This window comes from Lytechinus pictus, chromosome 5 (genome assembly GCF_037042905.1).
Source record: "Lytechinus pictus isolate F3 Inbred chromosome 5, Lp3.0, whole genome shotgun sequence".
Taxonomy (NCBI): domain Eukaryota; kingdom Metazoa; phylum Echinodermata; class Echinoidea; order Temnopleuroida; family Toxopneustidae; genus Lytechinus; species Lytechinus pictus.
This window is the reverse complement of record NC_087249.1, coordinates 31,208,879-31,222,116: the sequence shown is the minus strand read 5'-3', so window position 1 is coordinate 31,222,116 and position 13,238 is coordinate 31,208,879. Positions and strand designations below refer to the sequence as shown.

General features: G+C 35.5%; 1 protein-coding gene across 1 annotated transcript; it reads left to right on the top strand.

The window, feature by feature from the left end:
* The first annotated feature begins 215 nt into the window (after positions 1 to 215).
* LOC129262112 (large ribosomal subunit protein uL22-like) lies at positions 216 to 12,916 on the top strand. The gene is made up of 6 exons (XM_054900157.2): positions 216 to 4,228; positions 4,557 to 4,597; positions 4,989 to 5,123; positions 9,059 to 9,157; positions 10,730 to 10,826; positions 12,564 to 12,916. Exons 1-6 carry the CDS (start codon positions 4,189 to 4,191, stop codon positions 12,704 to 12,706), a joined length of 555 nt encoding a protein of 184 aa, XP_054756132.1. The 5' UTR covers positions 216 to 4,188; the 3' UTR covers positions 12,707 to 12,916.
* Positions 12,917 to 13,238: the final 322 nt, after the last annotated feature.

Genomic DNA, 13,238 nt, shown 5'->3' with positions numbered 1-13,238 from the left:
GTGGCCTGATGTCTTCATTGACTTCTTTTTGCTTGTAAAAATAATATTAAAGAAATAGGGGCTACTCTAAGTGTCCCCTGTGAAAATTGATTTGGATCTGCAAGTGCATGAGGCTGCGCCCCCTCCAACGTCATAGCTACCCCATATCTTTAGGTTCTAGCTCTCATATTTTTCAGCTCCCTGGTTTTTTGGAAGAAAAAAAAACGAGGCGAAAGAAAAGAGTGAAATAAATGAAATATGATTAATCAAAATTTGAGTTGTTTGAAAGAATTATACTTATCAGAGAAACTAAATTAAATTCTACAACCATGAAGAATAACAGCAATCTTGATAAATTCTGTTTTTTTTTCAAAATCAGAACCAATCAACCTTTTTCTGATTATTCTGTCACTTTCCATATTTTGGAGAAAAAAATAAAAGTGTTCATCGACGCCCTGTACTGCATGATGAAACTGTATCCCCACTCGGCCCTCGTAACCCCCCCCCCCTCTCTCCCTCTCCCCCTCCCCCACCACAATGCCCCTTGCTCATTTCTCTTATCTCACCTTGACCTTAATTAATTAATCTTAACTATTTGGCGGTACAGTCAAACGTGACTGGTCGCCATCATAGTTTCATCCCCAACAAACAAGGAACAAACAATAACAATTCTGTTTTTCGACCCAACATCATTCCTTTCAATACGCGTAAGGCTATACGTGGGTATGCACAAACAACGTGGGTTAACAAAAACTGACCCGCGTTTGGACTAAAATTGTGATTAAAATAAAAATGTTATAAATATGAAAAAAATATGTGTATAATGAAGGATATCTGATAACCGGAAAAACATCAATCGCTAATTCATCAAAATGCTGGAAAAGATTTGACAGAGGTTTTTAACAACGGTAATCAAGGGGAATTAGTGTATGGGTGAATGGCGTTCGAGCTTTAGCCGAGCGTTAGCCGGAGAGGGCGCGGGCCAAATCTGCCTGAATCTGGCAATATGGCGTCGTCCATTAAGCTGACGTTAGCCAGCGGCGACTGCACGTACGTGCGATCTGTACAGGGGACTCAATGGCCATATGTTTATGTGTATAAAGTTCAGATAAAACAGGGCAGGGAAGTTGCGCGACAGCCGAGGTAAGTCACTGTTTTTGTTCCTTTTAACTTGATTTTCCCCGTTTTTTGGCAATTAATGCCAAGAGGGAATATTAATTTGCATTTCGGTCGCGTTAATTTTCAAAAGTTTGATTCATTAAAGACAAAAATTGAAGAGCCCCAATGCCATGGGGGGATTTTGCATTGTAAGTCCCCTAATGGTGGCTGCACGATAGCGAGCCGTCTGTGTATGAGGAGAAATTAAAAAAAAAAAAAAATGTTAAAAAACTCCTCGAAACAGACGGCTGCCAGCTGTCTAGATGTAGGGTAGTCCCCTCTATATGTAGATCCTTTAGAGACTTCTGATGAGTAAAGGGGGGGAATGATAACCTCCCAGAAATAAAAGGAAAACAATATCAATGAATAATAAAATGATAAAGGCTGTCAGATAATTGAACTATTTTATTACTGTCAGAATCACAACCAGCCATTTTTGTCTTGCCAACCAGCTTAAGGATGCTGAATGGTAATAATAATAATAATGTGACTTATAAAGCGCCAAATCCACTCTGTAGAGTGCTCAAGGTGCATAAAGAGCTAAGAGTTAAATAAAAAAGTTTTTAGAAGATTTTTGAAAGTTTCGACTGAGGTACATTTTTTTTTGTCCTCAGGAAGGCTATTCCACAAAGTGGGGCATGCAAAATGCAGAGCTGCCAAATAGTACGATTTTGTCGTATTCCGTACGATTTTTCACTTAAAATACGACACTAGGATTTTTACAAATAAAATACGATTTTTTGAAAATATAGCTATGGCAAGATCGACATTACAGAAATCCACCTCGGGCAATCATTATTGAAAAATGATAAGTTTTGGTGGCCCGAATCGGGCAACCAATAATTTTCACAGCGCAATTTTTCTCCCGATTTTGCACGCATTTTGATTTATCAACTTTTTACAGTTCAAATTGCATCCAATTCGTCATGCGCCCTTTTTGTTGATCTACACACAAATACACACACACATGACAGTACATAGGCTTACCGCTATAGCATACAGTAGCTATTATCAAGCCGGGCAGCCAGCTGGCGTGCGTGAGCTTTGCATGAAACCACTGCAGCTACATGTAGCTATCTGTGTGCTAATCAGCCTATTCAGACTCAGGGAGCTACGATACGAAATGTTGCTGCTAAGAAATCTTCCACAGAACTTTGAAAATCTATGTCAAAGTCACATTTTACAACAATGAAATGCCCTTCTACAGTCGATATTACTCAAATCTGGTGTAAACTGATTATTTGCAAGCATTAAAAACAGGAATTATGACCTCTCTTTTGACTCAGAAAGACCGATTTCCAAATGTATCAATACACATAAAAACACATAGGTGAGTACATCACAGTCCCATATATGCATTTGTATGTATGTTGATACTTGGTTTCTTTCGAAGCTGTGTCTTTTCTAGCAAAAAATAATAAATGACTTCTTAAACCACTCTTCAGAAAGAAAATACTTTGGGAAGGCATTTCATTGATATGAAATGTGAATTTTTCAAATATTTTGGCAAACGAAGTAAAGGACTTCTCACACTTTTTTTCCAGATATAACTTTTGCCATTTTCTTATTTTTTTCTTTTTTTTTTGACAGTGGTTAAACCATATACCCCTTCCCATTGAATATGCCTGATTAAAGAATATGTTTCTACTGAAAAAATAATACAAACAAAATTAAGGTTATAAAAATTGAAATGGGCCATCCCCAAAAGGTGAGTGAAAATTATTTGCTCAATTGGCTTAAACTGTTGCTACGTACAGCTGTTAAAAATATTTGTAATGGCTTCTCATTTTTTCCCCCTTCCCCATTTTTTATTAATTTTGTTTTATTAAGTTTTTTTTTCATTTTCTTTTGTTTCTTTTTTCTTTAATTTTTTTTCTTTTTTACTTTTTTTTTCCTGCTCTGTTTTTCTTCATTTTCTTTCTTTTGTTTTATTTCACTTATTTTTTATTTTTTTGTTTTCTTTTTGTAATATTCTTTTAATTTTTTTTGCTCGTTTCCCACTTTTATGCATTGTTCTAATTTTGCAGCATATTTTTCTGTGATTTTCTCCTGCTATAATATGCTGCAAAAGAGAAAACAAAAATAAATGGGATTTGGAGCCTGTATAATCTAGGTTTTAGGATTCAAAGAGGAAGAAAGGAAAAATCATTGTTTTGTACATTTATATGAGTTAGCTTTGCACTATTTGTTTTTACTATTATGAGTGTGTGTCTACACATCCTGGGAACAATAAATTTTACTCTCTTTCAATCATTTCATATTTACAATGATAGAACAATTTATATTTTACCACAAAAATCAATTAGCAAAGTAAAATAACAGCAAACAAGATTTTCATACAAGATATACAAAGTGAAAGTGACTTAGTGGTAGTGGCTGCATAATTGATATTTCAGAAGTTTGTTGTATTCATTTTTAATGTTTTTCTTTATATTTTTGGGGCCACAAAAATTTAATATCGGGCCATCAAATAAAATAATTTGAAGGTTCTGGTGGCCCGAATGGGCCACCACTAAAAAAAGTTAATGTGGAACCTTGCCTGTCGGATGTAAAAAAAATTACAGTGAGCACAACAAAATAATGAGATGTATAGTAGGAAAGTACGTAACGGGTATGAATAGGATTTTTTGTCTAAAAATAGGATATTTTGGGTGAAATAATAGGATTTTTTGTCAAGTGTGGTTGGCAGCTCTGCAAATGATCTTTCTCCCCCGGTTTTTGAAACTTTTGGAATTACAAGGTAGCCAGAAGTGGATGAGCGCAAAGACCTGCTTGGTCTGTAGTAATTGATAAATGAAAGACTGTATTGTGGTGCTGATCCAAGAATACTATGAAAAGCAAGCAACAAAATCTGAAAGATAATCCAATTTTTGATAGAAAAGGAAAAAGTAAATGGTAGTTTTGAATAGGATATTGGGAAATACTGAGAGGGCTGTGTAAGGGCTGGGGACAGTCAGCCTGCTTTATGAGATTTGTGCCCCCTTGCCCTTGGTACTTATATTATTATAAATCTAGTTCTTTATTTCCTTTATTTCAGGATAACTTTCCAAGATGACGCGCTACTCCCAAGAACCGGAGAATGCTGCCAAGTGTAAGTAACAAAGAAAAAAATAACCTATATTGTGAGATGTATGATTAATATCTTTTAGTGGCGGTAGATGCCTTCAAGGCTTAAAACATTTGAAAGGATATTGAGTCTTTTATCGTTTTACATAAGAATATTTATATTTTTGATGTTGATTGTGAAACTTATTGCAAAATGTGAGTTACGTACATGTACTTTTTTCTGAACATTGAAGATCACTTTTGTAAAATGTGCACTTGTATTTACAAAGGAGAATTTGTCGGTGTACATCAAATCTCATTCCGAGATGTAATGCTGATTTATGTATTGATTATTCTATTTTCTTGCACAACAGCCTGCAAGGCAAGGGGGTCGTACCTCCGTGTTCACTTCAAGGTAAGATTTTTTTAATCTTTCTCTGTCTAAATTTAATTCATGATATTTAAAAAGTTATCAGTGAAAAAATATTTTTCTTAAATTCTTTCAAAGAAAATGAATACCCCCGCTAAAGCTATTCTGACTGAAAATTTGAGGAAAATTTTAAAAAATTGATAACATCATGTTTGGCTGGCTAGTTTCAGTACATTAGGAAAGTTGTAAGAATGAGGTAGAGAACTTGAGATGGTACCCTTGGGCAATTAAGGATTCAGAATTCTTAAGAAAATAGAAGAAAGAATAAAAGTGTACTTTTGTACCTCTGAAGTGAGCGATACTCGTTTCATCTTCTCTGTAACTATTGTCATCTTAACATACTTTGTAAAAAAATCTGAATTGGTCATGTTCTCAGAACACCCGTGAAACTGCTCAGGCCATCAAGCACATGCACGTCCGCAAGGCTGTTCGTTTTCTTAAAGATGTGACCAACAAGAAGCAGTGTGTTCCATTCCGCAGATTCAATGCTACCGTTGGACGCAAGGCCCAGGTAAGAAAGCACTAGGATAAATTCAACACTTGTGATTAATACAAAGGTCGGGGACCAGTTTCATGAAACCATTCATGGATAACATCTAGAGAAGTGTGAAGCTTCAAAGATTTTGATAACCTGAAGAAAAGAAAGAAATACAAAGCAAGTTACATGTAGCTATGTCTATTTTGGAGTCATTGCTCTGTGTCTGTATGCCTCTGTAACACATTGTTTACTTGTTAAAAGGTTAATCCCGAGCGAATGTTTACTAAAAGAAAAAATCACGAGATGTATATTTACAGATGATTTCACTTGTACATGTATACCATCAGATTGCCGCAGCCAGTGTGATTTTGGTTAATAGTGCGATTCTTCTGTATGGCTTTAATCTAATATTTCATGATTTGCTTATAAAACTGAAATAAGTGTAAAAAATTGATAGTGTCATTTTTGGTCTCGCCTGCATAGAAGAGTGAGACTATTGGCGCCGCTTTTGCGGTGGCGTCACTATCAAATCTTAACCGAAGGTTAATTTTTTTAAATGATAGCATAACTTAGAAAGTATTTGGACCTAGTTCAGGAAACTTGGACATAAGGTTAATCAAGTGTTACTGAACATCCTGCCTGAGTTTCAGGTTGCATGACCTAGGTTAAAGGTCATTTAGGGTCAATGAACTTAGACCATGTTGCGGGAATCAAAATCTTAACGTAAGGTCAAGTTTTTGAAATATCATCATAACTTTGAAAGTATATGGACCTAGTTCATGAAACTTGGGCCATGAGGGTAATCAAATATTATTGAACATTCTGCCTGAGTTTCAAGTCACATTACCAAGGTCAAAGGTCATTTAGGGTCAATGAACTTTGGCCAAGTTGGGGGTATTGTTGAACCACCATCATAACTTTGAAAGTTTATGGATCTAGATCATATAACTTGAACATAAGAGTAATCAAGTATCACTGAACATCTCGTGTGAGTTTCAGGTCACATGACCAGTCAAAGGTCATTTAATTTCAATGAACTTTGGCCATGTTGGAGGTGATTATTAAATTGCTGTCATTACTTTCAAATTTTATGGGATATAGTTTATGAAATGTGGACATAGGGGTAATCAAGTATTACTGACAAGTCTTGGGTCACATGATCATGGTCAAATGTCATTTAGGGTCAATGAACATAGTATTGTATCATTGTTTATTGTGGAAATTATTTTATAGTAGTTTTAAAGTCAGCAATGCTGAATTGCCTTATGCAGGTGAGACTGCCAGAGGCGCTCCACTTGTTTTTCTTCTAAAAATGTTTAAAAGAATAAAAATAATGATAATCTTTTTTGACAGTTTCCAATGATTTAGACATTCTGCAGCCTTGAAATCTTTGCACTGCCTCACAGCTTTATAGAGTATTTGTACACAAGTCCTGCTGGTTGTTAGCTAAAATTTAGTTTCTTTCAGATCACTCTGGGTAATTTTGAAATCAATAAATGATAGGGATTGCCCCTTCTTCCAAATCCTTCCTGTTCATCCAGTTTCAGCACAGCGTTTTGCAGAGCTGCCAAATAGTACGATTTTGTCGTATTCCGTACGATTTTTCACTTAAAATACGACACTAGGATTTTTACAAATAAAATACGATTTTTTGAAAATATAGCTATGGCAAGATCGACATTACAGAAATCCACCTCGGGCAATCATTATTGAAAAATGTTAAGTTTTGGTGGCCCGAATCGGGCAACCAATAATTTTCACAGTAGCGCAATTTTTCTCCCGATTTTGCACGCATTTATCAACTTTTTACAGTTCAAATTGCAACCAATTTGTCATGCGCCCTTTTTGTTGATCTACACACAAATACACACACACATGACAGTACATAGGCTTACCGCTATAGCATACAGTAGCTATTATCAAGCCGGGCAGCCGGCTGGCGTGCGTGAGCTTTGCATGAAACCACTGCAGCTACATGTAGCTATCTGTGCGCTATCAGCCTATTCAGACTCGGGGAGCTATGATACGAAATGTTGCTGCTAAGAAATCTTCCACAGAACTTTGAAAATCTATGTCAAAGTCACATTTTACAACAATGAATTGCCCTTCTACAGTCCATATTACTCAAATCTGGTGTAAACTGACTATTTGCAAGCATTAAAAACAGGAATTATGACCTCTCTTTTGACTCAAAAAGACCGATTTCCAAATGTATTAATACACATAAAAACACATAGGTGAGTACATCACAGTCCCATATGTGCATTTGTATGTATGTTGATACTTGGTTTCTTTCGAAGCTGTGTCTTTTCTAGCAAAAAATAAGCAGGCCGTTTTTTTTCTTTTTTGTTTATAAATGACTTCTTAAACCACTCTTCAGAAAGAAAATACTTTGGGAAGGCATTTCATTGATATGAAATGTGAATTTTTCAAATATTTTGGCAAACAAAGTAAAGGACTTCTCACACTTTTTTTCCAGATATAACTTTTGCCGTTTTCTTATTTTTTTTTTTTTTTTTTGACAGTGGTTAAACCATATAACCCTTCCCATTGAATATGCCTGATTAAAGAATATGTTTCTACTGAAAAAATAATACAAGCGAAATTAAGGTTATAAAAATTGAAATGCGCCATCCCCAAAAGGTGAGTGAAAATTATTTGCTCAATTGGCTTAAACTGTTGCTACGTACAGCTGTTAAAAATAATTGTAATGGCTTCTCATTTTTACCCCTTCCCCATTTTTTATTAATTTTGTTTTATTAATTTTTTTTTTCATTTTCTTTTGTTTCTTTTTTTCTTTATTTTTTTTTCTTTTTTACTTCTTTTTCCTGTTCTGTTTTTCTTCATTTTCTTTCTTTTGTTTTATTTCACTTATTTTTTATTATTTTTGTTTTCTTTTTGTAATATTCTTTTAATTTTTTTTGCTCGTTTCCCACTTTTATGCATTGTTCTAATTTTGCAGCATATTTTTCTGTGATTTTCTCCGCTATAATATGCTGCAAAAGAGAAAACAAAAATAAATGGGATTTGGAGCCTGTATAATCTAGGTTTTAGGATTCAAAGAGGAAGAAAGGAAAAATCATTGTTTTGTACATTTATATGAGTTAGCTTTGCACTATTTTTACTATTATGAGTGTGTGTCTATACAGAGATTTTTTTTAAAGTCCACACATCCTGGGAACAATACATTTTACTCTCTTTCAATCATTTCATATTTACAATGATAGAACAATTTATATTTTACCACAAATCAATTAGCAAAGTAAAATAACAGCAAACAAGATTTACATACAAGATGTACAAAATGAAAGTGACTTAGTGGTAGTGGCTGCAGAATTGATATTTCAGAAGTTTGTTGTATTCATTTTTAATGTTTTTCTTTATATTTTTGGGGCCACCAAACTTTAATATCGGGCCATCAAAACAAATAATTTGAAGGTTTTGGTGGCCCAAACGGGCCAGCACTAAAAAGAGTTAATGTAGAACCTTGCTTGTCGGATGTAAAAATTACAGTGAGCACAACAAAATAATGAGATGTATAGTAGGAAAGTACATAACGGGTACGAATAGGATTTTTTGTCTAAAAATAGGATTTTTTGGGTGAAATAATAGGATTTTTTGTCAAGTGTGGTTGGCAGCTCTGGTTTTGTATTACACAAATATCTCCAGAAATATTTCCCACTTTGAAAGGAATGCTTTTATAATATTCCAGTTTATTATTATTTTTTTTATTATGTAAAAATGTTTTCTTACATTTCCAAAGTTGTCATTCACAGGACAAATTTTTACATTTTTCATTAAATTGTTTTGAACTTTGCAAGTAAAATTTGTTACAAGTTGAAGAAACTTTTGTTGCAACATGTTCAACATGGACATAGTTTTCTGCATTTTGTTTTGAGAGGATTGCAAATTTTCACAAATATTAGGCTGGGATGACTCTGAACATATATTGTTCTATTCTATTACAGGCTAAGGCATGGAATCACACCCAAGGTCGCTGGCCCAAGAAGAGTGCAGAGTTCCTTCTTCAGCTCTTGAAGAATGCTGAGAGCAATGCTGAGTACAAGGTATATCTCCTTCCCTGGCTTTATGATTTTAAAAGCTGTTCAAAATAATATTCTAGAATAAATGAAAAATACTTTTTTTTGTTCATAAGTGCAGTGGCTCACTGATAGTCCTGCATTTCTTGTCATACTTTGTTTCCACTTGGAAAGGGTAGGGTTCTAGGTTTAGGAATACATTGTCATATCATATTGGAATGTCACATGCATAGATATGAATGATTTTCATCCGACTGCACAAGTTAATGTATTTACACAGAAAAACAGGTTTCTTTTATGATTGTGGTTGAACAGATCTGTGGCTTTCTGACCTAACAACAACATTTGCAAAATTTATTTTGTATAAAAACATGTTTTTTATTTAAATTCCTGTCGACTTGAGTGCCTTTGTTGGTGTAAACGTTTTGTAGTAGCTTGATCAGTCAGTTATGCAGATATTTATGTTTGAAAATGTGTGTTCACCGGAGCATGATGTGTCAATAAACTGTAGTCTTGATGGATGAATTGATTGGTTGTAAATGTTTAATGACGTTCCTGAAAATCGGGTTGAGAATATTTGGAGAAAAAAAATCTTGATGATTGGTGATTGTTGTGAAAAAGAATCAAAAGGACCATCTTGTTTTCCTTATCCAAATTTATTGAACAACTTGCCATGGTTTCGTTGACGGTGGATTTCTGTGCCTTGCTGTGTCATCCTCAGTCTGATATACAGTGGTGCTCAAAAGTTATGGACCTCACCAGAAAATGAATATATTTCAAGCGTTTAAGTTCTGCCACATTCTAGATATTTAATTGTGAAGTCAGGTGAATTGTCTACATTCAACACTCGGCATGAAGGAGTGAACTTGGTGGTGGGGCTCACAAAATTTCGAGCACAAATGTATGAACAGATAATGTGACTTAACAGTATACATTTCATGTTTTATATCAACTGAAAGCAATAGCAAAATTTTACTAGATATGGTGCCTCTAATGTTTTGGTTAAAAAATGAATTATTTCAAAAAGACAACTCAGGCACCCTGGTTCGTAATCCAACAATCATAAAACATTGATAGCAAGTGTAGTCAAATCATAGAATGTAAAACCGTACATTCCTGAGCTTATGTCTAAGGGTTGTGTTAACATTTAATGAAGAAAATTTCTCCTGAAAAAAGGGACAATGTTGTATTAGCCGATAAATTCAAGCTAGTAAATTGAGAAATCCCCCATGCAAAATCATATTCATGGTTTTTTTTCATTTTGTTCATTCATTGTTTATGATTTGACTTCTTCTTCTTTCCTTGGTTGGCAACCAGTCAGGATTGACTATTTTTGCCACAGCTTTTTTCCTCTTATTTTTTATTTTTTATTTTTTTTCTCTTTTTTCTATTCTTTTTCTTTTCTTGTCTCTTTTTTCTTTTTATTTCTTTTTCTTTCTTTTCTTGTTTCATTTTTTTGATATCTAGTCTTAAACCAGTTAAAATTGTTTATTTTTATTGAGTGCGTTGCTCTGGCCATGACAAAATGGTTTTGGACAGGTGCATTCAATCTTTATGTCTCAGCAGAAATGTAACACCCCATTTTTCTTTACCATGCAGGGCCTTGACGTGGACTCCCTTGTCATCGATCACATCCAGGTCAACGCAGCCCCCAAGATGAGGAGGAGAACATACCGTGCTCATGGACGCATTAATCGTAAGTGCCCGTCATGTCTTTATGCCTCCATTTTTTCTTAGAGGGAAACTTTGTTGTGCACCATGTCTATTTGTAGACATTTTTGTCTCGCCCACCAGAGGTGAAAGTGAGACTTAGGGATCAAAATGTCGTCCGTCCGTCACAAACCTTATGACACAACTCCGCAACCATATGTCACTTTTCAACCAAACTTGAATGGTAGATGTACTTAGGGGACCTGCATGTTATGCTGCAGCCTATGTAGCTAATGTTGTTTCCAAAGAATGATGATACACACTTGGGGTTTGAAGAGGAATGTAAATTCCTATGAATTCACCCTCTTGCTAGATAGTATCTGACTTGGAAACCATTTTTGTCTTGCCCACCAGAGGTGAAGGCGAGATGTCGTCCGTCAGTCCGTCACAAACATGACACATAACTCTGCAGCCGTAAGTCACTTTTCAACCAAACTCGGATAGTAGATGTACTTAGGGGACCAGCATTTTATTTAGTCAGAGGTCACATAATAGGTCAAAGGTCATTTTCAGGTCAATTTTAAAGTTTACATGCAAGACTCTCTTATGACACACAACTCCGCAACCGAAAGTCACTTTTCACCCAAACTTGGGTTGTTGATGTACTTAGGGGACCTGCATGTTATGCTGCAGTCGGAGTTCACATTGTAAGGTCAAAGTTCATTTTCAGGTCAACGTTAAAGTTTATGTGCAAGACTCACTTATGACACAACTCTGCAACCGTAAGTCACTTTTCAATAATACTTGGATGGTAGATGTACTTGGGGGACCTGCATGTTATGCTGCAGTCAGAAGTCACATTGTAAGGTCAAATGTGATTTTCAGGTCAATGTTAAAGTTTACATGCAAGACTCTCCTATGACACGTAACTCTGCAACCGTAAGTCACTTTTCACCCTAGCTTGGGTTGTTGATGTACTGAGAAGACCTGCATGTCATGGCACAATCAGCTGTCACATGGTTAGGTCAAAGGTCATTTTGAGGTCAATGTTATGACGCATAATTCTGCGACCGTAAGTCACTTTTAAACCAAACTTGGGTTGTAGGTGTAATTAGAAGACCTGCATGTTATTGTGTTCAGAGGTCACGTGGTAAGGTAAAAGTTCATTTTGAGGTCAACATTAAAGTTTACATGCAAGACTCTTAAGATAAATGTTATTCCATCCCAGTTATTTCACAATGAAGTTTTGATACAATTGCATGTCCTCGCAAATCACAATTCTTGTTATTTTCATAAGTGGGCGAGACACAAAATCACTTATGTCTTGTTTGGAGTGAGAATCAATATTTTTGCAGTGTTTAGATCACCAAACACCTTATGATGGGTCTATGACCAAATATATTAGAATAAGATGGTTTGATATTTGATTTGAACATTAATTGAACATGGATTTTCAACTTTTGTTGGAGAGCAGAGGGCAGATTTTAGAAAGCAATTGTCACCAAATCTTGAGCCCAGTTCTGGCTTTAACTATAAGGTGACCCTTTTTCAGTGTCCTCAACTTCGTTTCTTTCATAGCATTCATGTTGATTGTAGTTGCATTCAAAGGACAGATGACTTTTCCCAAGTCCAATATACTGTGACTATGGAAATCTGTTTGACTTCTGCAAAATTAGACTGAAAAGAGGTAAAAGAACACATGTATTGCATAATCTGGTCTGAAAATTCTCTGTCTTTTATGCTGAGTTAACTGTATTTCCTGTCCTTTTCATTTTCTTGCCAGCTTACATGAGTTCCCCATGCCACATTGAATTGATCCTGACTGAGCGTGAACAGGTGGTACCCAAGCCAGAGGAAGAGGAGGAGGCCAAGAAGAAGGTCTCCAAGAAGAAGCTTGCCCGCCAGAAGATGATGGCCAGGGATTAGATCAGCAGCACAAATCAATGGTAGCAACAGGACACTCGTAATGCGAAACCCAGCAATAGCAGAAAGAACTCTAAATCAATCCTTCGTTATTGATCTTATCGGGAGAGATCAACATCACAGAAACTCAAAGACACATTCTCCGGGCCATATGTTGAATATTGTGCAGATGTTCAATGTGTGAGACAATAAATACAATGTACAATACTCAAAGCTTCGCTTGTTGTGTTTAGATTTATGTGTTATGGTTTAAAGGGTGAAAGAACAATCAACTTGGTGTGATTTGAATCAAGAGGACAGCAGAATAATATTTTTCTAGGAGAATTCTTACAATGAGGTGTAAAAACAAGATTATCAAAGGCCAAATCCACTTTAACAAGTTGCTTAAACAAAAAGAATTAAAAAAAGCACAGTATTGAATGTTAACCCTAATTCTCCCGGGGGGGGGGGGCCATAATGGCCCCCCCCCTTGACAATTTTCGCGATATATCTGCTGCGCAAATTTTTTTGACCTCGCCGCTCACTGACTTTTTAC

Excerpts from the sequence above, each read along its gene's own strand:
- LOC129262112 (XM_054900157.2), top strand. The coding sequence starts at position 4,189 with ATGACGCGCTACTCCCAAGAACCGGAGAATGCTGCCAAGT. Across the intron at positions 5,124-9,058 it reads CCGTTGGACGCAAGGCCCAG|GCTAAGGCATGGAATCACAC; the intron begins GTAAGAAAGCAC and ends ATTCTATTACAG. Across the intron at positions 9,158-10,729 it reads AGAGCAATGCTGAGTACAAG|GGCCTTGACGTGGACTCCCT; the intron begins GTATATCTCCTT and ends TTTACCATGCAG.